The sequence below is a fragment of the Xyrauchen texanus genome, chromosome 25 (assembly GCF_025860055.1).
Source record: "Xyrauchen texanus isolate HMW12.3.18 chromosome 25, RBS_HiC_50CHRs, whole genome shotgun sequence".
Classification (NCBI taxonomy): domain Eukaryota; kingdom Metazoa; phylum Chordata; class Actinopteri; order Cypriniformes; family Catostomidae; genus Xyrauchen; species Xyrauchen texanus.
This window is the reverse complement of record NC_068300.1, coordinates 17,758,877-17,783,079: the sequence shown is the minus strand read 5'-3', so window position 1 is coordinate 17,783,079 and position 24,203 is coordinate 17,758,877. Positions and strand designations below refer to the sequence as shown.

Below are 24,203 nucleotides of genomic sequence, written 5' to 3'. Positions count from 1 at the left end.
GACTTTCAGAAGTGAAAGTGGAGTTTACTTTTATGCTGCTTTTATCTGCTTTTTGGACCTTCAGATTTCTGGCCAACATTCATTTAAATTGAAAGGACCAACAGAGCTGAGATAGTCAACTAAAAATCTTCTGTTCCCATGTTTAATGTTTATAAACAGGGGGAAGTGTCTATGGCTGTTGTAGCCTTACTAATGTGTCAGTAATAGGTGGTTGATATACAAAGAGGAGTTCATGTCATTATTTTAAACATTAGTCAGAGCCATGTTGCACCATTTAGCATGTATGTGTTTAGCATTATATTTTATCTAACAAAGTATAATATAGTTGACATTAAAAAGTTGTTTACACTAAAATCAACACTGTAATTATTTCGTTTTCCTCCATTCACTACACCATTTAGCACATCAAAAAATTTCAGGAATTTCTCTCATTATTGCTTCTGCTTATTTGTAAAGTTGGAGCTGAAGAGATGCATTTGAAAATGATACCATTGTTGAGCAAAAGGATAAATTTAGCTGCCTCAGTGGTCAGTGCACAAACAGTGGCTCAGTTGAGTCACACTAAGAAATACATAAAACAGCTGACTATTGTGAAGCTCTAATCTGCATAAACAATTCCAATGTGGCAAAATCTAACCCAGTCATCCATCAAGTTGTTGACTCGACCTCTAGTAGGAACACATGATGGGATATTTCCAGAAATGTCCACACAGGAGCTGTCGCCTATAGTCTGTATCCTCGTTACAGGGAAGCAGGCTGCCACGCGGCCTCCCAGCCTACCTTGAGCTCAAAACAGCACTTGTCCCGGAATGCATTCCATCAAAAGAACCATGATGATTATTAAGTGACTGGATTATCTGCTGTGTTAAACTGAGAATGAGTTGACAACAGCTGCAGCAGACATTGAAGCTACACCAAGAGAGCCATGCCAGAGTGTAATCCTGGGCTTAGATACTTATATAATTAGAAAAGAGATATGGCTGGGCAATATAACATTTTTCACAAAATCTTTGTGCTCTGATTTTTTATTTGCTGGTGTCTGGTGATCAATCCATCCATTTTTCTATACCCACATTTGTAATGCAGCCTATCCCAACTATCTTGGGCTGAGTGTGGAAAAGATGCCTTGATTGTTTTTAATTATATATATATATATATATATATATATATATATATATATATATATATATGCCTTGATTGTTTTTAATTATATATATATATATATATATATATATATATATATATATATATATTTTTTTTTTTTTTTTTTACATTGATTAAACATTTGGAGACCAAAGTATCTAAAGGCTGAACAATTTTAGGTAGTCCTATTGTAAAACACCACGGATCCTCAAGGGAACAGAACAGACTAAAACTAAAAGCTAAGATTGGCCCACAGAGGCAGTTAGGGAACACTTGAATTGAGGGAATGGCATTAGGTTGGCCCTCCCTGTCTCTGGTGGCAGGTTGTGGGTTGTACATAATTGGTGATGACAGAGCCTTATATAGCTGGTGGTCTGTAATCGACGCCTTCAGGGCTTTGAAGGAGCTGCCTGTCTAAAGTACTGAGATCAGTGTGGGGGACGCTGAGGAGGTAGCAAAGAAGAGCTTAGAGAGCACAGATCTCTTGGATCATGGAGGAATAAGAAGACATGCTGCTTTCATAGTCTTCACCAGAGCTCCATGAATACAGGGCTAAGCACAGATGCTCAGAATGTTGTGGAGATAGGGACTTCTCTGGTCAAGTCAAGGTCACACAGACCAAAAAAATTGAATGACAGGACAACAGATATGAGTGGAAGTATGTAAAGTGGATAAAAAAGGACAAGACTTGCAACTCAGTGAAGAAAAAAGGCAGAAAATAGAAGAACATCCAAGAACAAATGAAAAACAGTTCATTCCCTAACCATATGCAATCTTCCATCTCAAAACAGTCTAGAGCGCTAATTATAACCATGAGTTACAGACATGTCAATATGGGTGATTCCAAGTACATTTTTATGACAGTCTATGAGTGACAACCTGTCTGATAGTCACACAATCATTCTTTAAAAAATGTAAATATGAACATGAATACAAATGGAGTATCAAGCCAAATCTAAGATGTGCCAATAAGAATGAAGTGCATATATGAATGCAGTGCTATCTATAGAATAAGGAAATGAGCAAAGTTTTTGCCCAGATGGCAGCATATTAAGAGAGATGAGTTAGTTTTGAGAGCACAAGATGAATTCTTCAAACCACAAATATGGAAAAAAGTAAGCACACAAAACTTTTCCAAGGACAAATTAGGTCACTGCATCATGAAGAGTCCGTATTTCATTGAACTACAATTTGAACAATATGTAATGAAACATATGGCAACAAAATGGAAACAACCAAACTTCGCCAACCAATTTTGCCATGAACAAGCTTCTCTCATGCACTCATGAATGCAAGCGGACATTGAAATTTTAACTAAACAATTACTTACATTTTAGGAATGTATGCTCTAATAGAATTGGAATATAATGCATAAGCGGCTTGAACTACTTTTATGATAATTTTCAGTCCATTTTTAAGTTTCAAAGTGAGGCACTATCCACTGCTATTAAATCAAAAATTTCCAATGAAGTCATATGCAAGGGTGTAGATACTCCCCCCACCCCCAATAATCAAAACAAGCAAGTACAACCCCAAAACAAGTACAAAACAAGCAAGTACAATGGTATAAATATTTATACCATGATCAATGGAAAAAGAAATTCTTCACATTGCAACCCTCCCAATAACCCTCCAACCAAATCTACGCCCTTGGTAATATGAGCTCATGTGCGGACTGGCAATTGGGAAGTTCTGGAATTTTCCCAGTGGGCCGGCTGTGAAACTGAAAGCTGAAATGGGCCGCCACATTATGACAGCGACATTAATTCTTTTTAGCTTTGATTCTAAATTCTGATTGGAGGAGCCACATTCAAAGGCATTGTAAAATTACTGTAATAGCAACCCTGTGATTAAACATTACATAATAATGTGCTATATAGTGCTAATGTGCTACACAAGTTGCAAAATTGCTTGGCAAATGCAAACAGCCAACAGTTTGCTTACTTGTTTAATTTATTCTAATAATTAAGAATACATTTAATGGTTTATTGAACATAGTGCTACTATTTTGCTATGGGTATGGGAGTTTTAAGTACTCTGCTTCGCTAAAGAGTTTTACCACTAATAATCTATGATAAGATCACTGGAAAGTAAGGCCTCTCCTTGCTTATTACTTTAGAATAAATGTTTGGTTGCTACCTTCATGACATTGGCTGCGTAGCCCACCAGAAATATGAGCTGACAAGTTTTAAATATTTAAGTATGCCAGCATACAAAGATATGAAAGCATACAAAGATACTTCATATATGAATATTTGCAAGCTATGTGACAGTGTGTGGGAAAATTTCTTTTTATTTTTTATAATAATTTTTCCACAATAAAATGAGAAAGCACTGCACAAAGAAGATTGACAGCAGTGGCCATTGCAAGCTCAACACCACACATGGAAGGTTAATTTACCCAAGTGATGGAAAGCCAGCCAGTGAATGAGGGAAATTGTGAGAGTGAAGGGCCATTGCAGCTCTGGAAGGGGGAGGCATTTAACCCTGTCCTGCAGATGCAGTGACACAGTACAGTGACATCACTTCTGCAGCACTGCAAGGTTATACCTCCATCTTGCGCTAGAGAGAAAGGGACAGAGGGACACTGGCTGCCAACGACAGCACAGCGTAACACAACTGCAAGCTCCTAATTTGATGAATGCATCAGATAATGTATGCTGGCAGCCAATACTCTGCTTTTTCCACAATAAGTGTGCTCATTTATCGGCAACGGGGGTTAGGAATCTATGAATCCATAATGAGCGTGAAATGATGATGGCGGGGAGGTGAGAGACTAGATATTTTCAAGGAACTTGTGCATTGCTTCATTCAGAATATAGTAGGGGAAGATAAAGTACCTTTGGTACTCTGTGTAACCATTTAATTAAATATGGCATAATGTAATTTAATCTCCTAACACAGTTGAATAGTTTCCAGTGCAAAAGTACATGGAAGATGCAGCAAAATGTATTTTCTTTTGATCTCTCAGTCACTGGTGTTTTGATGCTTTACATATTTGATGCCTGGCATTTCTTTAAATAAATATACTTTCAAAAGTGTAGTTCGCAGAACTAACCCATTATATACTCACCCTCATGTTGATCCAAACCTGTTATACTTTCTTTTTTCCGTGAAACACAAAAGGAGATGTTAGTCAGATCGTTAATCTCAGTCACCATTCACTTTCATTGAATGGAAAAAAACATGCAATGTAAGCGGTGATTAAGGCTATATTTTTTGTTGCATGGAACAAATTGAGGGTGAGTAAATGATGACCAAATTTTCATTTGTGGGCATACTATACCTATAAATTGTTAAGTTAATGACAAAAGAATGTGTTTGTTGGTATGTGGCCTTGATGGATTGATGTGTATGTGTGTGACAGTGTGTTTATGGCTATATGTGCAGTGGAATGCAATGATAGCAGGCAGGGAGACAACAGGGGTGTTGAAATTATTTGTGTCTTTCACAAACCAGGGCAGGTGCTGGTGTCAGAGATGGCCAATCAGAGGTCATCTGCTTGAGGTTTTATTGGACAGGATCCATTAGCATTTACAAGCGTACTTGTACATCTTTCAAAGCTTGTTTGACTTCAGGGTCATGAAGTTACTTCTTAGAACAGATGTGTAAACTGTGTTATGTGTAAATCAGATGTTTATTATAATTGTCTGCTATGTTGCTTGGAACCACGCCCAAGACTTTCACCCACTGTTGGACTTGTGTATATTGAGTTGAGTGACAATAAAGGGATTTGATTTGATTTGAAACTAGGGGCTTATTTGGATGGCACTCTGGGGTGTGGAATTTATAGCTCAGATAACAAGTGATGTCTGGGACATTACTGTAACTCAAAACTAAGCAACACTCTATGATGAAGAAATAATTGCTTTACATAACTTCAATCTAAACTCTTAAAGGGATTGTTCATGCAAAAATTAGTAAAATTAACTCAACCTCATGTTCCAATCCTGTATGACTTTCTTTCTTTTCATGGAACAGAAATGGAGATGTTAGGCAGACTGTTAGCTTCAGCCACCCTTTACTTTTATTGCACTTTTTTAAACTTATATAAACTGACAGTGAATGGCGACTTACATTCTTTCAAACATCTTCATTTGTGTTCCATTTTTTTCTATACGTAAAGGATGAACTAATTTTCATTTTGGGGTGAACTATCCGTTTTAGTCCAGTTGTATCACAGAATTACTATGTTGTCTCAAATTCTCTCCCCATAAATCATTAAAAAAGCGAGCTAGACTACCAGCTAATTTTGCAGGTCTCCACAGGCATGCTTGTCCTCTTCATCTTCTGCTTGTCTTTCATTGTCTATGACTTTGGTTTAAAGAGGGCCATGCATCTGCTTGAGTGGAGGCCTCAGATTATAGGCTCACACAAAGAAATCCGCTTTCTACCCATGATTACAGTGCTTGTTAGTAAAAATAGTGCAGTCTAGCAGGGCACTCCCAGGTCCTGCTCTGTTACTAATCTCACATATGTCACAATGTCTGCACAGCTGCAACTGAATTCAACCCAGAATATTTCAGTCTTAAGTTTCCCTAAACAAGCGTAGCAGCTATTTGGCGCATAAACAACGAACATAATTGATTTCATTAATGTGTGAGGAATATTGGAATGACAAAATGCACGATAGGGATCATGCAATAAAAGACTGTGGCATGGAAAAGTTGAACGTTGTTTTCGTGGGAAGGATTTTTGGAATGAACTTATTATGTTATTCCTGGCTGAAATTGTCCATTTGCTCAAGACCTTAATTAACACTCTATGTCGTGTGGGATTTTATTTGAAAAAACTCTTTAAAATCTTAGAAAGTAAAAGACTTCTGTAAGCTGCCACTTTGAAATGCTATGCGGATATAGTACTTCAAAGAGGATTTGCCATTGGCTATATTCAGACTAGAAAGCAGAGAATGCAAAGGATCTCAGCAACTTAAACATAACACCCATAAAACATATAAAACTCACACAAAGAGCTATCATCAACAATTCATCTTCCAAAGATAATGGGAATTATTCTGAAATAATTTACAGTACTCACCCTATGTTGTTCCAAACACGTATGGCTCAACACGAATGGAAATTTTCATTCTCAGTCACCAGTCACTTTCATGGTATGGAAAAAAATGCCATGAAATTGAAAGGTGATGGTGACCCTAAAGGCTGCGATAGACTTCATAAGATATTGAGGAACGAACGGGTATTATGTTATTTAGAACAAAATATGGACAAAAAGGGGTCTTTTTGCGTTCGTTTCAGTGGTTTGTAACAGCTTGCTTGGGCGAACTATTAGGAAAACAAACTGTCTGCTGAACATCTTCTTGCTGCCATTGGTCAACGTCATCGGTAGGTGTGACCTGAAACCCCACCTACTACTTTGTTTATGTTTTTCAGTCAGTATTCAAAATGAAGATCTACAAAAGGAATCAAATCTACTCAAATACTCTTAAGTGCCCATTTACTCATGTGCCATCTACAGCTAAAGCAATTCACACATCTGGCCAAAAGGAAGATATGTTTTGACCATTGTTTAGGCTTTATTCTGAATATAAACAGTTTTTTATTAACCTATCTTTGCAGTAGTGTCAGTGTCATCATAAATGACAATAACAGATTGTAATCGCCACATATTATGGCCACGTATACGTGTTAGCGATTTATCGTCATGAATTCAGAATCTAAACAAGACAAACTACACATTATCTACTGCATGCATATTACTTTAAATCATCATCGAATGGTAAAAAACGCATATTTTCCTGACCTCATGTGAAGTAACACATTTTAATGTCACATTAGTTACGGTTTTACCGAGCATCCAAGTCAAGTCAAGCTTTATTAAGATCCCTTATGGGCAATTTGGGTGCAGCACAGATAAACAGACACAAACTGACACATACAATACATCATAATAGCAATAACAATACACATTAAGAATTTCAAATACAATAAATCCTCATATTTAAATGAACATCTAAATGCCTCCCACAGCGGTGTGGCATATGTCTGAATGTTCGCAAACAGTATACTGTTGCTCGGCTGTTCAGAACTTCTTTATAGCCCTGAAAGAAGAATGAAGAAGAACTTCTGTGGAACTATATCGGGGCCTTAAAATTCTGCCTAGCATCTCCATTTTTGTTACACAGAAAAAGTCATATGGTTTTGGAGCAACGTAAGAGAGAGGCTGATGGCAGAATCCTCAATTTAAGGTCAACCCCTTTAACAAAAACAGCCATGAGCCATTTGAGTAAAAGGCCAAACAGAACATGCATAAAGCCAAACAGTCTATGTCAGATACTGTACCTCTGAGTTGAATCGGATCTGGCAGACATTACAGGAAATTATTGGCCGTTTGGTCTTGATTAAAGGGACTCCAAAGGTGTGGTTGATCACTGCCTTCTGGACAGGATCCATCTGGACACATAGAGACAGAAAGAGACAGAGGGAAAGGAAAAAGAGAAAGGACGAGTTAAAATAAACTCTGGTCCCAGCTCCAATTAGACAGACAAGGTCATGAATCACATTAATGGAGAGGTCTAGGTGACAGTACAGTGGCAGGATAGAACATGGCTACAGGCAGCCATATGGTGCAAAAAGTCAGTACACCTGTGAGATAAATTCTGGGTGAGCAGCTCATCTCTTGCACAAAAAGTTTCCTATCCGTGTATATAGTTACAAAATAACAATGACTTTGCTAATAAAAAAAGACAGTCTAATTACTTACTGATACCTGAGAGGTGGCTCTTTGTCACATTACTCCAGATCATTGCTTAATATGCTTAACATTTGTGAGTAAGGCCTATTGGGTATAGGCATAAAATTATAACAACTATATACTGTACATACAGTATCCCTATCAGCACATGATTTAGAATTGATAACATAATATCTTACTAATGACCCAGTTAAAGACAGCTTAAAACAAGCCGAAGCTGGTTTGCTGGTTTTATCTGGTCTCCCAGCCTGGTCAGGCTGGTCTGTTGATTTAGAGGGGTTTTGGGAACTTTTCAGCTGGTTAGACTTCCAGGTGAAGCAACATGATCACAAAGGAAATCAACATACTGTTCCAGAATGTTCATGTATAATTGGTGATGACAGAGTCTTATATAGATGTTAAAATATTTAAGATGCTTTTTTTAGCTGGGAAAAGGAAACGTTGACCACTGTTGCCTAATGCTCTTATATTTACCCCTCAAATTGCTTCAGTTGAGGTGTCTTTACACAGCCAAGTTAAGGCTGCTCTGAGCCTTCTCAAAATTCTGTGTAAAGACACAATTTCACATAAAAACCAGACTAAATTATGCCTGTTCTGACCCTCCTTAGCCCCAAATATCAAAGGCAGTTCTGATGCTGCTTGGTTTTGTATATGTTAAATAAAAAGCAGCATCAGAGCAGCTTTAAACTTGGTTGTTGTCGTGATATAGCATATATTTTATCATTTATGGTTTCATAATTAAAAGTATAATTTCATATTTCCATTAATTTCATAATTCTATATTCATAATTTTATATTTAAAACTTTCACCTCATAACAATATTTATGCAGTTGTAATTGCTGTCTAAATGCATTTATGCCACCTCTGTGCAACAATCTACAGTCTGTGTAAATATATATATTTTTTTGTTTTTATTTATGCTTTTGTGCCACTTTTGCGGTGTAAAAATGGCTTTGGATCAGTCTCTACCATGTGAGAAATGGGGCTTTAAAATAAATGTAACTGGCTAGCTAAGTATCACAGTCATAGCGACATTGGCTCATTCTCTGTTTATGACAAGCTTAAAAGCACAAAGCACATTTTTGTGGATTGTGGTCTGCATTCATTGTTCTGAATTATCATCATTCCCACCAATTATTTTAACACTACTTTATTTTCTGTTTAATATAGTTGTATATAATTTTGTGGTATGGCTTGTAGTGTTTGGGGTGAAATGTTCATTCGATACAAATCAGTTCTCAAATCTGTAGTGATAGTTCCTGTCATCATTTCCTCACCCTCACGTTGTTTCAAACCTGAATGACTTTCTTTCTTCCGTCAAACACAAAATTAGATGTTAATGAGTATGTTAGGGTGTGTTCATACTTGGCAGGTTTGGTTCAATTAAAACGAACTCTAGTGTGATTGCTCTGTTAGTGCGGTTCATTTGAACAAGTGTGAACACTGTCAAACGAATCTTGAACCGCACTAAACAAGTGAACCGAGACCACCTGAAAAGTGGGTCTTGGCCCGCTTCCAAACGAACTCTGGTACGGTTCGATTGATATTTGAAGGCAACATGGACCAAAGACATCTAAACGGACCAAAAACAGGAATTAATTTGCCTAATACTGATCTCAAGCATACCTGGTTTTTCTCATCATAGGAGCTATGTTTCCCATTACAGTTTGGTACTGGCGTGGGAACCGCCCGTCAGCTGTCCTTGCAGCATATCTTCATTTGTGTGTACACCGGAGGAATTCCTAGCATTGTTTTGACTCCTTTACACATTTTATGAACTCTTTGTTTGTTCTCAGCTGGTTTAAATACCACCATATATACATATATACATCCAACGAGCACATTTCACCAGCATTGTTTTGGATGTTCGGTAAGTTCCATTCAAAAATATACGTCATAAACGCTGTCCAATCAGTCGTGACTTTTCCCCGATGTCTTTGGTTTTGTATCGTTAGGTTCGGTGTTAAAAATGCCAGTGTGAACGCTAAACGAACCAGGACTAAATGTATTATTTAAATTTTTGGTCCGGATGAAGAGAACCAAGAGATCTGAACTACAAGTGTGAACACACCCTTAGTCTCAGTCACCATTCACTTTCATAGCATCTTTTTTCCATACAATCAATCTGAAGGGTGAGTAAATGATGACAGAATTTAATTTTGTAGGGAGAACTATCCCTGTTGCATAAATGTAGACAACAAACCATTGTATTTTTGGCAAACAGTTGGACTTACATTTGAGAATACATTTTGTTTTGTTTAAGACTAGCAAAGAGGAGCTATGATACTCTTACAAACAGGCAAAGCAGTTACGTAAAACAAATACAAATTTTCAACCTTTCAAAAACAATATTGGTTTTTCAGAAGAATAGACTATGACAGGCCATTCTGAAACTTTCTCTTTTGGCTGGGAAAAGGGGGGATAAGCTAAACTGAATATTCTCTTACTCAAACAAAAACATTTAGAAAATCTGCACATGGATCATATCCAGTAAAAAAAAAACCTTACTGGAAGTAAATACAAATGTAAAATAGTGACAGTGCACACCATCAGAGCGTTTGCAGGTCTTGCACCGGACATCCTCCGATTTTTCCCTCTTATCGCTATTGGCACGAACCTGAAAATTGGTTTCTGTTCTCTGTTGTAACCGCCAAGGGCCCTGATACAGTTATGCATGTGCAAAGTCCACACTACATCAGTCAGACATGCACTGGATTAGCCACGATGATGTTGTTTTACGGCTTTGCCTTCATGAATCTCCAGAGGATTAAGTGAAGCTGGCAGTTAGCTGGGTAATCAGAACACCTCCAGCTAGAACACATCAATATATACAACTGTCAGTACTAACAGCTTCAGTCAGGAAATAGAGGGGGAGGCGGGCGCTCTGATGGGCTGCACAGGAAAATCAAAGTTTGTGAAGGCCTCTTAAAAAAAGAGATGAGTTTTAAAGGCTTGTGTCTTTTTTTAATGGCAAAACTGCACTTTTTTATGTCCTTCACAATTCACACCGCCCTTGTAATGAAGATTTAATAAAATGTAGATGTTTGAAGGCAAACTGTGCCTCCAGACCAAAATCTTGGGTGTTGGTCCATTGTGTAAAAATAGCACTGCATTGAAGTGCTGTTCTACTTTTTTGGTGCAAAGAATTTATTCCTTAGACCTTCACAAGAGACATTGTGGTTCATGACTATCCAAATTAATTTCCTGTTATGATACAGCTTTATGATACAAGAAGTCAAATAATACATCTCCTAAACCACAAAACCACAGATGAAAGATGCCTTAAATGCCAGTATGTAAAATATTGCTGAAGTTTTAATGACAGCATGCTGTTGTATCTTTAATTTTTTGGCAAATTCAACATCTATGCTAATTATCAAAGCAAGCGATTACATTTATTTAGTTGGCAAGCAAAGCACAGTGTCTGTCATATGACCTCCCTCTGCTTCTCAAAAAGTCAACCACATTCCATAAACTGATCAACTAAACCAAAAATCAAAACTAGTCAGTTACTTTATATTATACAAATCTCAGACTCTTAAATGAGCCTTTACAAGAAACATGCCTATAAAACATGTAAAAACAGTGTTGTAATGTAACTTAGATAAAAATAAACTCACCCTCATGTTGTTACAAACCCCTATGACTAACTTTCTTCTGTGCAACACAAAAAGGAGCCTCAGTCCCCATTTATTTTCATGGTATTGAAAAAAAAGAGCATCCTCTTTGTGTTCCAAAGAAAAAAAGTCATACAGAGTAGGAAAAAAATTAAGGTGAATTATAATTTTTGAGTAAATGTTGAATTCTTTAATTCTAGTTTGACTCACATGGATCTGCCCTTACATTTTGGATACAATATCTTTCTTCTCAGTTGCTGTAATGGAAACCAAAGGAAGTTTCAACATGCTGAATTTCACAAGTCTAAAATGCATTAAAGAAGCCCCGCAATGGAGGGGCCAAGCCAGATAAAACATCCTTTGAGGCAGATGCAAGACTCTGAATGCCATTCAGCGCCCAGTGCTTGAGGCACAGAGAGCTTTGTTACCTGCCTGAGCTCCTCATAGCAGCAAGGTACACTCACCTTCATATCCTCAACACCGCCTGGATCTCCCAGCTGCATTGGTGTCCCTGGTATGGAAGCTCACGTTTGTGTGTGGGAGGGTTTGTGTGAGTGTATCACCCATCCAGAGGGGATATTTGTTGTCCTAGTACACCACCTGATTCTCCCACGCTCTCTTGTACACACACTCAAACACACTTGCGTGCCCCCTTCTGGGTCCAGCAGCAACTCTGGACTTGGATGTACCGATCGTTGATTATTAATTGATGTCCTCTGAATTTCTGTGTTTTGTTTTTTTCCACAGTTAGTTGTTATTCTTGCCATTGGGGGTAAGTTTCTTTCTCTCCATTGCATAATGTCATCTTCCTTCCTTCTATTCTTGCGCCCTGACAGTTTACAGTAAGTTAAGACTACATTCCTGGTTGGATGTTCTGTCTTCCTTTTCATCTATGGCTCTTCTTTCATTTTGTACTTTTTATGCATAATAAAACAGTCCTTTACTGTGTCTTTCATCCTATCTCCTTCTTCTCTCTGTCTTACATACTTACTGATTTTGCCCAGATGTCTTGCACTCCCTCCTTTTTTCTTTTTTTTCTCTTTATCCTTTCTCTTTCTCACTCCCCAAATATCCCCTCCACTCCCTCATTCTATCAAAAGCACTTATGCACAAGCTGCAGAATTCACCCCTCCTCCTGCTCCCCATCATGACTATTCTCTCGTCACATACCTCTAAAATTCATGTGGAACCAATATAGCAGCAACTGGGCCTCAATTAATAGTTCGAATTAGATTAAAAAAACATATTAAATCAAAAAGCCTAGCGATTTACATCTTCCTGCTATTAAGGCCGATCTAAAGAAAATTCGAGTAATTTGAAGGGGTCGTCAGAGGTAAAGTGCATGCAGCCAAAATATTTCAAAAAGTCCACGTGGAGTCGCATAATTCAGTGAGAAATATTGGCACAGAGCTTTGCGAATAAACTATGACTGTTTTAAGTGAGAGAAAGGGAGGATTGCTTGAGTTGAAGGATACTGCAGGTGAAAGGGTAAGAGTCAGTGCACGAGTAATCTGTTTAAACACCTCCGAAATTCCTGATTCTGCAGAATAAGCAAAGGTCTGGAGAGACTTCCATGCCACAACCAGCTGTTTTGTATAAATTATTCAGGTTACTTGCTGCCTGCAGGCATATTGACTCAGACAGGCAGGTAGAGGCCAAATCTCATTAAGTCAAATTACAGCTGGACTGTACAGTTGAGCAAAGGAATGGACAGAGATAAGATAAGCCATTCAGCTGCCATAACTCTATACTTTGATATAAAAATTATCTAAAGTAATTATTTTGGCCAAACCCACAAATTGTGAAATACTTGAACTGGATTGCAGTTTAAAGTTTGTTTAAACAGGCTGTATTTTGTTTCGAGGAACTCTATATAACATGAATTCAAACTAAAGAACTTGCGCAGAGCTGATTAATCTTGTTTATTAGGTTCTGTAATTCACTCAGTGAAAAATGTATAACTTCGGGCTGTCGATTTGATGAATTAATTTAGTGCTGTTAATTGTTAAAAAAAATGTAAAAAATATTCACGCCCCCTGACCCATAAGTACATTTTGTAATGAAAATAAGCATTTTGCTGCCATCGGAGCAATTTATAGGGATAGTCCACCCAAAAATTTAATTCTCTCATCATTTACTCACCTTATCCCAGATGTGTATGACTTCTTTCTGCTGAACACAAACAAAGAATTTTAGAAGAATATCTCATCTCTGTTTGTCCATACAATGCAAGTGAATGGTAACCAGAACTCCAAACGCCCCAAAAAGGAGATAAAGTCAGCATAAAATTAATCCATACAATATGAAAAAAAATTCTTCTGAAATTATCCAGTTGATTTTGGGTGAGAACAGACTAAAAAATAACTTCTTTTTCAATGTATATGTTGTCATTGCAGTCTCTAGACACGTGATGTCAAGCACGATTACACTTCCTAGCGTTTGACGCATTCACAGAGTGCTAGATGGTGCTATAGGAAGTGTAATTGAGCTTGAAGTTATGATCACCATTCACTTGCATTGTATGGACCTACAGAGGTCCATACAATGGACCTCTTTCTCTCTCTCTCTCTCTCTCTCTCTCTCTCTCTCCGCTCAGAGAGAGAGAGAGAGAGAGAGAGAGAGAGAGAGAGAGAGAGAGAGCTGATCTTTGTTTGTGTTCAGCAGGAGAAAGAAAGTCATACACATCTGGGATGGCATGGGGTCAGTATATGATCAGAGTATGTAAAATGTTAAGCTTGAAGCAAATGCAATTTCATGTTTATCCGAGCCACGTCAGCAGGGGGTGGTTTGTTCGCCTCATAAAACCTTACAAGCAGCATAGTCACAGAAAGGCGACGTGTTCTTGATTGCAGGACAGAGTATAATAGAATGCTTGAGGTCTCAAGACATTAATTTTATAGTTAAAACAACTTTTAACTTGCCACAGCATCCTAAAATCACAGTGTTTATGATGCTGAATACCAGTGAAATGCCCCAAAATTGTCCATCTGATGCAAATGTACATTAACAAAAATTTAAAATAGCGCAGACGCAATGCAAGAATGCTTCCATTAAGAACAGGACAGTGAACAAATCAACTGCAAAATGGATTGTTTTCCACTGTAGACTTGTTCTATTATATTATAATAAAACAAACAATTTATTAACTTCTAAAGTCACTTTTTGTTTTTTCTAATCAATGCTTTACTCATCTGCCACAACAATGCAATATGTTTCAATCAGAATTATTATATTTATTATATATATATTATATTTATAATTATTTTAATTATAATTGAAGTTATATTGAATCATCTTTATTTGGTGGCGTTTCTCAGCAAATATTGTCATATGTGACTGATTCAATTAATTAATTGGCATGCCATGTAATTAATTAGATAAACAAATGATAAGTTCTCCTCCCTGGCGATATGCACAAATATTGTGAATTGCCAAAAAAAAAAAAAAAAAGAGAATGTGAAAGTGAATATTGAGATATTGTATATAGTAAAAAAGGACTTAAATGTTGATCTGTTTCACACCCACACCTATCATATTGCTTCTGAAGATATAGATTTATCCACTGGAGTTGTATGGATTACTTTTATGCTGCCTTTATATGCTTTTTGGACTTTCAAAGTTCTTACCACCATACACTTGCATTGTATGGACCTGCACGGCTGAGATATTTTTCTAAAAATCTTTGTTTGTCTTTAGTAGAAGAAAGAAATTCACATATCTGGGATAGCAAGCAGGTGAGTAAATTATGAAAGAATTTTGGGGTAAACTATCCTTTTAATCGATTGACAGCCCTAGTATAACTACAATCCCATCTGCTTCACTTCGTGAGGTGTTCCACCAAACAACAAAGTCCTTGACAACAAAATAAAGTCTTTTGGTATTTAGAAATTCTTTCCCTTCATCTGTGCTAGGTTGGCTGGAGACCTGATTTTAAATGGACCTGAATGCTTTTGCATTACATCATGCACATTTGTTTGAGTTAAATACCATACATTATGAAAATGATCATTTATGCAACAAATGTATACCAGGATGAAGCAAATGGTAAATGTTGTTTAAACTCATATTTAATCTTAAATCAAACAGCAAGTACATAATAAATGTTTGGAAATGTATGTGCCGTAGCACAATATGTACTCATATCTACACATATACTTTAATACACCACAGGACTCACAGCAGCTGTTAGATTAATCCTTCAATAAAAGCCTGTATATCACTACCTGTGTTGGAGAATTCTTGTAAATGTCAGTATTCCAGACAATGACATATGCACTGCAGTGTGCTCTCAGCAGTGTCCTAGTGGGAGGTCAGCCTGTCCTTCCAGCCTCTCCAACATTACCCCCTACTGGCCGTCAATAGAATTTTCCATTGGACATGCAGTAACTCTCACATACAAGCCTCCATGATGCCTTTAACTATTCTGATTTATAGCCTAAACTACCACAACCTAAAGATTACAGCTCAGTGCTAGAATATCAAACAAATGGCATAATTAGAGAGATAGTAGTTAAGCTCTTAGATGTTTACTCTTTTATGAGCTCATACATATTTCAGAATATTTAAACATCCCTTGGTTTATACAAAAAATATAATAATGTGGCAGAATTGGAAGGCAAAAGTGTGATGCAGATTTATTGAGCTGGCATGGGGAGTGTTTTTGCCTTCTCATGTTATGAGGCAGAGCCTGGGGGCAGGCCATCTTTCACACTGGCAACAAGTGCAAGCAAATATTTTAGTCAAATAAAGAATTTAAGAGAGGGGATACATAAACCAGAAGGCTCTGCACTGGCTGGTTTACACATAGCGGACTGACACCACAGGCACACAGGCTCCAACGACTAAGCGTTCTCTTTCATTTTGCTGACCAGCATCCTCATTTACATAACAGAATGCAATCTGGGAAAAAGTGCTGAGAGAGTGAAATGGGCTGCATGCTAATCAAAATGATTAGCTATAAGTCACAGTGACATGAGAGAACTCATACAGTATTCTTCCAATTGAAAGCAGTCAGGCAAATTCAAATAAACAAGCAAGCTGTTTCAATCAAGGTGAGTAGTGAATATTCAAGGAGTATTAATATATAAGAGTATCTTAACCTAAGTAATGTGAATAGAACATTTGTATAACCATTTGTACAAATGAAGAAGTGTATTTTGTAATCAGATTACTTTTTGGAATTAACGTTGACAGTAATGCATTACTTTGTTAAATTGCTGTAATACCTGAGTTATTTTTTCAAATAAATAATGTGTGTTACATTTCTATTCATGTTATTTATTTACAGACAATAGAAGTCAGATATAGGCCTACACGGTGCTTGACATCATATCTTCACGCAAGAGTGTGGCATCAGGTGACGCAACAAAGGTAGATCTCTCTAATTCAGTAGTGTGGTCTAGGGCATATGCCAACATAAGCTGTATGCCCACCTATCTTTCTTAGGATTTTGCATATGCCCACCTGAAATAAGTGATGATACATATGGCCACCGCCCACCAGTACAACAAGTAGGCTTTTGACCCAGAACTTTTTCATTCTAATAGCGCAATGCAGCAGCAACGTTGAGTGAATTTTTATTATTATCATTATTATTTTACAGAGTGTAAAGAGATTCTCTCTAAACGCACATGGAGCAGCAGGAGGCGAAACAAGATAACGTGTTAACGTAAACATTACTACACACATATAAGCTATACAATGCTTTACAGTTTATTGCATATTATGTATGTATTAGTTTATTAATTACAGTAATTTTCATAGTAGCGTAATGAAAGGAACGTTAATAAGACTTATAAATTTAAATACATATTTAATATGTTAAATATTATGGGTTATTATGGGTATTATGGGTTACCATACCATGGTTCTTATTTGTTCTGTGTACAATGCCAGCAAGAAACTTACCCTGATATACATTTTGAAAACATTTTACATATGTACTGTATATAAATGTAAATACATAAATTTTAGGGACAGGTGTATGTTTTGTTTTCTTCATATATTCAGAGTACGCAAACCTCTTCAGACACTACTACATCACTGCTCTCATTGCTCCAGCTAATGATAAGAAGCTAAATTAACCCGTTATTGCGTCTGTCTGTGCTGTTTCTCAATGCACTAGATGGACGTTTTTAACAGCCGTGATGCATCTCGCTGTTTTTCAGCATCTCACGAAGGAGGGTCTCGTTTTTTTAAACAGCATGTCAAGTTATAAAACACTTCAACTGTTAAAAAAAGCATGTGTAGCCACCTGCGTTCATTTCAAATATTGTGTCTAGCTTTTTTGAATGCGTTAAGTCTGAACCGAGGTCAGCAATTAAGGGGCTTAGGGCAAAAAAAGCCCCTGCATTGAATTCTTCTGTTTTTCAAAGTATCATCTGATACAGTTCTTAATATTCTTTAATAGTCCTATTTATAAATATTATCATATAGTCGATGTTGCTTTTTTTTGTAAAGGTAAGTGTTAGACATAGAATTGCTATTAATAAATTGATTACATTTAATGAGAATTCAAATGGATGAAATTGTTTATTTGATATATTTCCCTGGAATTGCCCCTTAAAGTAAAAGTTAATTTTTGACAATGGTCTGAACAGCCCCTTACGTTTCTATAAAAAGTTCAAATGTAACATCATTTTTTACTTTTTGGGGGTAATGCAATAATGCAACATGTTACTTTGAAAAGAAGCAATCCCCAACACAATAGAGGTGTGTGACGCATGGACTATTTCTCAGAGGTCTAATCTCACCGCATTGAAATTGTGGAAGAGCCCAACACTGTGTGGAGGAGCAGTCTCCATTGGAAACTGCAGAAAGGGCTTCATATCCAGATGAGGCTGGATCATTGTTGGGGTCCGCAGAAATGTGGGGATGGCCCCATTTCGATTGATGCTTCCTGCAGAGAAAATAAGAATCAAATTTAGAATAATTTTTTGCTTTAAACCTGTGTGATAAGCTTTGAATATTGTCACCAAGTAAAATTTGTGCTGTCAAGCTGAAAAAAACATATTTTGCTCAAATATTGGCTTTGATGCCATAAAGAGGTGAACCACAGAGGCTCAGGGGTGGCTGTGTTGAAACACTTTTTGTCAGCATAAAACTCATCAGAGAGATGTTAGCCTTTGGTTATGAAACAGAATGTTCTATCTCTCTCTCTCTCTCCCTACCAGCCTCATGAGTCTCTGTTCTCTGTCAGCCTGTCTTCTCTTGTCCTTTACACTCCACGCAACCTTCTTCATAAGAGTGCGAGAGGACCCTCTCTTCAGAATTAAGCTTTAGCGAGCAGTTACTTTAAGCTGCTTTTGCTCCTGGATTTTCCTCGCCTCAAATTCCCTCCGGTCTTAAATCTGTTCCCTTCTATCTCTCTCGTTCTCTCTTTCTCTGCCTGTCTTCTTAATCTTGAATGATTTTTCATCCTTCTCCGCTTGTATTTCAAGATTGCTTCTTAAGTTTCTACTGTAATCTGGCATACCGGCATTTTCCCAGTGGGCAAACTCATTTTGGGGCCATCGGGATTGGGCAGTGGGCCGGACACAAAACGGGCCGAATGGGCCACAATAAGCTGAAATGCAGAACGGGCCACAAAACAGTGCCACGATATGCAGAAAAAGACAGCAACTTTTCAAAATTATGTAACGTTATCTGTGTTAAAATACTTTCTCCTATCCCTGCTTAAAATGCAGAGACCATTATTAAGCAATTCATAGGTTAATTTTCTTGAAAGCTGTCCCAGGGCAGGACTATATCTTTGTTTGACCAAAAGTAGATGGGGGCGTATTCAGAAAGCTGTTTTGAAGACAAAGTTTATTTTTGCAATTCCGTTTAGTGGCGCTAGTGGTGCAGAAATTACATACCTCAGCATTAAAGTTAATGCTTTTTGTCATCATTTCTTAATAGTATGTTTACTGTCATAAAAATTGTTCGATTATCGTCATGATGTGTCTTTTCCATCTCCTCTTAGTCAACAGATATTTTCGTCGGTAATGTCGTTGGGGAAATTAACGCTGCACAGAGGGCGTCATTACTGTGCTGTGGTCAGGGCTGTTCTCAGAATGTGTCATGAAGGAAAAATAAGGAGAAAAAGAGATACAATTTGAGAGATATGCTGTCTCAGCCTGGCCCCAGCTGTTCCTCCTGCTCTCCTCTGCTGGAGCCTCAGGCCCAGACTAGCCCTGGCATCATTAACTCAAATTAGACATGCAAGACTCCTCAATGGCTGCACAGCACACAGGCAGATAAAGAGTGAGTAAAAAAGGGGAAGAATAAGAAGGCAGATTGGTTATGGGACTTCTGGTGAGAGTACAAGAGAGAGAGAGAGAGAGAGAGAGAGAGAGAGAGAGAGAGAGAGAGAGAGAGAGAGTGTGTGTCAGTGATTGCTTGTGAGCACAGCTGGTCCCTGATGCAATGCTCGTCTAAGTCACATGATCCACAATCTAACAATCTCTTTTGCTGCAAATAGTTTTTCAAAAGTTCCGCAGTGTGCCTTGAAGAAACAGTTTACCCATAAATGTAATTTAGAATTTTTTCCATGAAACACAAAAGTACAATTTTTTGTAGAATCGATACATGCTCTTGCCATACAATGACATTTCATACTGACCACCAAAGCTTGAAAATGACATGTAAATGTCATTGATTCCCAAAAGGCATTGGTTCTTGCTTGTATAGTATCTAAACACGACGTGCCATTTCGAATGCTGTACACAATATGTGAGCTTCGACAGATGAGAAGATTATCAGTGAATAACAACATAAATTCTGGTCTGTTCCTAACACAAAACTATTGTACAGTTTCAGAAGACTTGTAGTAAAGTGATAGTGTCATATGGACTCATTTAATGTTACTTTTATGGTCCTTTTTGGAGGTGTGGTTACTTGTGTCTTGTCTGACATCTGCTACAGATTCTTCAAAAGATTTTACTTTTGTGATCCACAAAAGAAAGAAATAAGAAGCATTATAAATATTAGTAAATATTGAGAGAAATTTCATTTGTGGGTGAATTATCCCTTTAACATTCTCAGAGCAAAAAGTGACTTGACATATGAACTGTAGTATGACCCCTTGGCTCCATGAACAAGACAAAAGACGCATGCTTTTCAGCAGACTGCGTAATTTGCTTAAGTTAAGTGCCACTCTTGCTGCAACTGTGGCCAGTGTGCATCTGTCAGGGCAATACAGCATCAAAATAATTCTCGACATGTGTGACTGATCCAACGAGATGGTGAGAGGACCCAAACCCATTTAGTCAGTTCACATGCCAACTGAGATATGACACAGATTTGTTGACAACCAATGGGGAGTGGGATAAGGAGAGAAACATAGAGATGAGCACAGTGTGAGCACAGCAGAGTGCTGGGGGAGTGTGTGCACATTTGTGTGTGTGCGTGGGGGGGTTGTCCTTGCAGTAGGGTCAAACACCATGGCCAGCATGCATAAGTCAGGTCCAGGCTGCTTCATGCCCCAGTGTATAATTACCTCATTAAATCAAAGAACATTTTAAGGGCCCAGCTCACACTGTAAATCACTATGACGGGAATTGCATGCATGTGTATGCATTTGCATGGGGTTAGGGGATTGAAAACATCATAAGCTTATATATAAAAAAAACTATTAAAATAAAAAACTATATAAGTCAATAGCTTGGCGTGTCAAGGATGGAGCGCGGCCGACCCTTATCTCGCTTTCCTGCTGATAAGCTGATTCAACACCGGCCATGCTCCATCATGGTACGGACATGCCCTCCTCCTCGTCACACTTGGTCATTGACAAATAAGTTTTTCCGAGATTATAACAATTTTAAATCTTTTGAAAATCTTGTTTAAAACGTGTCAACTTTGTAGAAATGTAATCTTTGTTTACATGTTGGTTTCATACATTTTTGAAAAAACATTTATATGACTTTATAAATGTCATATGTTGTAGCAACAAGCTTATATTCAAACATAACAGGTAGAAAAAAAATTCTTTACAAATATTATGTATTTTTTTAGTCAAAAATATCAAGAAGTTCTTTGAAGGTTACACCATATGACCTGAACAAAATGTGCCTTTCAAAAAAATGTCAAAATATCAGAAACGTTTTAAACTTCAAACACATTCTTGAGTGTCTATTCACCTTATTCAGCCCTGCCCTCTTCCAAATTTTGTCATCTAACTTCCTGTTTGTATTGAAGCTACTGAGAAGAGTCGATCAAAATGGATTACGTGTGGGAGCACAGAAAGTATTTTTCAACAAGAGTCGATGGTGTGAGTCTACACCACACCTTTACTAAGTGAAAATGCTAGTGAGGTATTTTTTCTGTCACTCAAATTAGTTAATAGATAAATTGGACCTGGCAGATCACATTCAGACAGCTATGACACACTGAACCTTTTCATGATTAAAGCGTTTAATTGTTATATGTGTAATTCTGCTTACATTTTAGGTTTCAACTTGTGTTAAACAGTGAGTTCATTTATATGCACACCAATACGCTGATAACTCTCTAAAATCAGCTTATTAAAAAAATCTGACAATGGCAAGAAATCCACGTTTACGTGACATTTGAAATTATCACGTTATTCTCTACTTTTGACATCAAACTGCGAAGAGGCATGCACTTAACATGTGCGCACATTGGATGAGCTGCTAAGAACACCTGGTAAGGTGTAAAGTGCAAGTGCACTTTACACCTTATGCAATGCAATGCAGGTTCATAACATTAAAGCAAATTACAATTGTACTTTTTAAAATGTATTTGTCACCCTACATTTTTAGTCTTAAATGTAATTAAAATGGTTGTAAACGGAATATAAAATAAAACGTTCACTTTCACAGATGTATGAGTATAAATATAGTTGCACCCTTCCCCTTTCCTGGTTTAACACTCAAAAAATCTTTATATGCGTTACGTAAACAGATTACTTTTCTGAGTAATGAGTTAAGTAACACAATATTTTTTTTATTTTGGCCATGTCTAAAAAGTCAGTGGGAGAGGGAGAGCAGAAACGCTCATCACCTATGCTGTCATATCAAATTCCTTGCAAGTAATCAAGTAATCAGCAAGTAATCAAGTTCCTCGCCAGCATCCAGCAGAACCAACATCAGTTTAGCATTCATGGATTTATGCATGGAGCAGGAAAATTGTTTCACCAGCGTTAGCCGTAGTTCTGAGCAGAACCATCAGCACTTTCCTGACTATTGAGCAGAGACGAGTCACTTCTGTTTAAATGAATGGGAGAAATTGGGAAGACCAACCAAGAAGCTCTAGCACCCAACAGTCAATGGATGTCCCATCTTGCAGGTAAAAGAGCCAATCACCTTTTAGATACAGACATCGCCTGTCAATCATCTCGCTAATAAGATGGGAAAATTGTGTGTTTTAGCCTAATATGAGGTCAGCGTTGACGTCATCATCACATGATGACATATATGATGCAGGTTCAAGTGTTGGACTTTGCTGCTTTAGGTAAGACAGTGGTTTTTCCTCCTTAGTCATATTGGCTGCCATGTTGATGGAAAACAAATCATGCATATTCATGTTATTGATTCTTTAGACCTACATTCTAAATATCTGTTTGTTTACTATGTTGTTTTGACATGAATGTTGTAAAGTAACTAGCATGACCTGTAATGTCTTTTGTATGCAATGCATGGCTTATTTGTATGGAATGCATAGCATAGCAGAAGAGAAAGCGGTTGTGAGAAAAAGTAACACAAAAATAACACAAAAGTAACGTAATGCTTTACTTTCCATAAAGTAAATATTTTATGGAGTAACGCAATATTCTAATGAGTAACTATTAAAAGTAAATTTTTATATTGTGAATTGCATTATATATGATAAAAGAGAGATACATCTGCCCACCCCTATGGGGACAACCTGGGACTTCCTCAATTGGAAAATTGATTCAGAAAATAATGCAAACACTGTTGTATAAAATTCTAAAGGCAAAAAACAGTGCATTCATGTTTCGTTAGCACATATCGCTTTAGTGTGTCTTCCATAAAATATAAATGAATAAAGACCTACACAAGTACAGCTGTCTAAGATCACAGGCTTTGACATTAACCCAAACAAGAGCACTGATTAGATCCCACAACACCACCAGATCCTCTGCTGATGGACAAAGTGTCTTGATGTTTATACCGGTGGTCTTAACAGTCTAATCAAACCCATGCGGCACAGACAGAGATGTTGTTTTGCCACTGTATGAGTCTGAATCTCCTAACAAGCTGCTGAAACCTGATCGGACTGGAGCAGGGGAAGGGGGGGTAGACGACCTGGTTGAGCTTTGGTTGTCGTTTAAAGCCTGTGACACGCTAAGAATCCTGCAGCACACACCGAGGCCATAATCACCACGTTTAAACAGCCTGTAGTGCGGGGGGAGAGCACCAGTGCCACAGCAGCCAAGGACCAGAGACACACACACACACAGGGATAAGGGAGCTAATGTGAATCTTCAGTGCAGGTTTTGAAAGAGGATTTTAGAGAGAATGATCCAGGGCTGTGTGTGGATACAGAAGTGCAGTAGAAAGACTGGGGAAGGAGGAGTTTATAAATAGAGAGAAGGGCACTGGAAGATCAAAGGCAAGGGGAAGTGATTCAACAAACGCAAATAATTTCGAGCCTGTTTGGGCCTGATAAATGGAATCTCAGGCGTGCCTGCATCTCTCCCTAATACTGAAGTGTGGCAATCCTATTTCTTAGGCTGTGCATTTGCCATTTGTAGAGGGCTGGGGTAATTG

General features: G+C 37.6%; 1 protein-coding gene across 4 annotated transcripts in view; it reads right to left on the bottom strand.

The window, feature by feature from the left end:
• The window catches only part of LOC127619186 (zinc finger protein 385A-like), a 129,840-nt gene that overhangs the window by 22,898 nt on the left and 82,739 nt on the right, over nucleotides 1–24,203 (bottom strand). For 3 of the 4 annotated variants that reach the window (XM_052091980.1, XM_052091981.1, XM_052091983.1), the window contains exons 2-3: nucleotides 18,225–18,370; nucleotides 7,443–7,553 (exon numbers count right to left, since the gene is read on the bottom strand). In XM_052091980.1, coding sequence (XP_051947940.1) covers nucleotides 7,443–7,553; nucleotides 18,225–18,370 — 257 coding nt within the window. Of the gene's footprint in view, nucleotides 1–7,442; nucleotides 7,554–11,936; nucleotides 12,473–18,224; nucleotides 18,371–24,203 lie in introns of those variants that run through there. The other variant, XM_052091984.1, reaches the window with a different exon arrangement.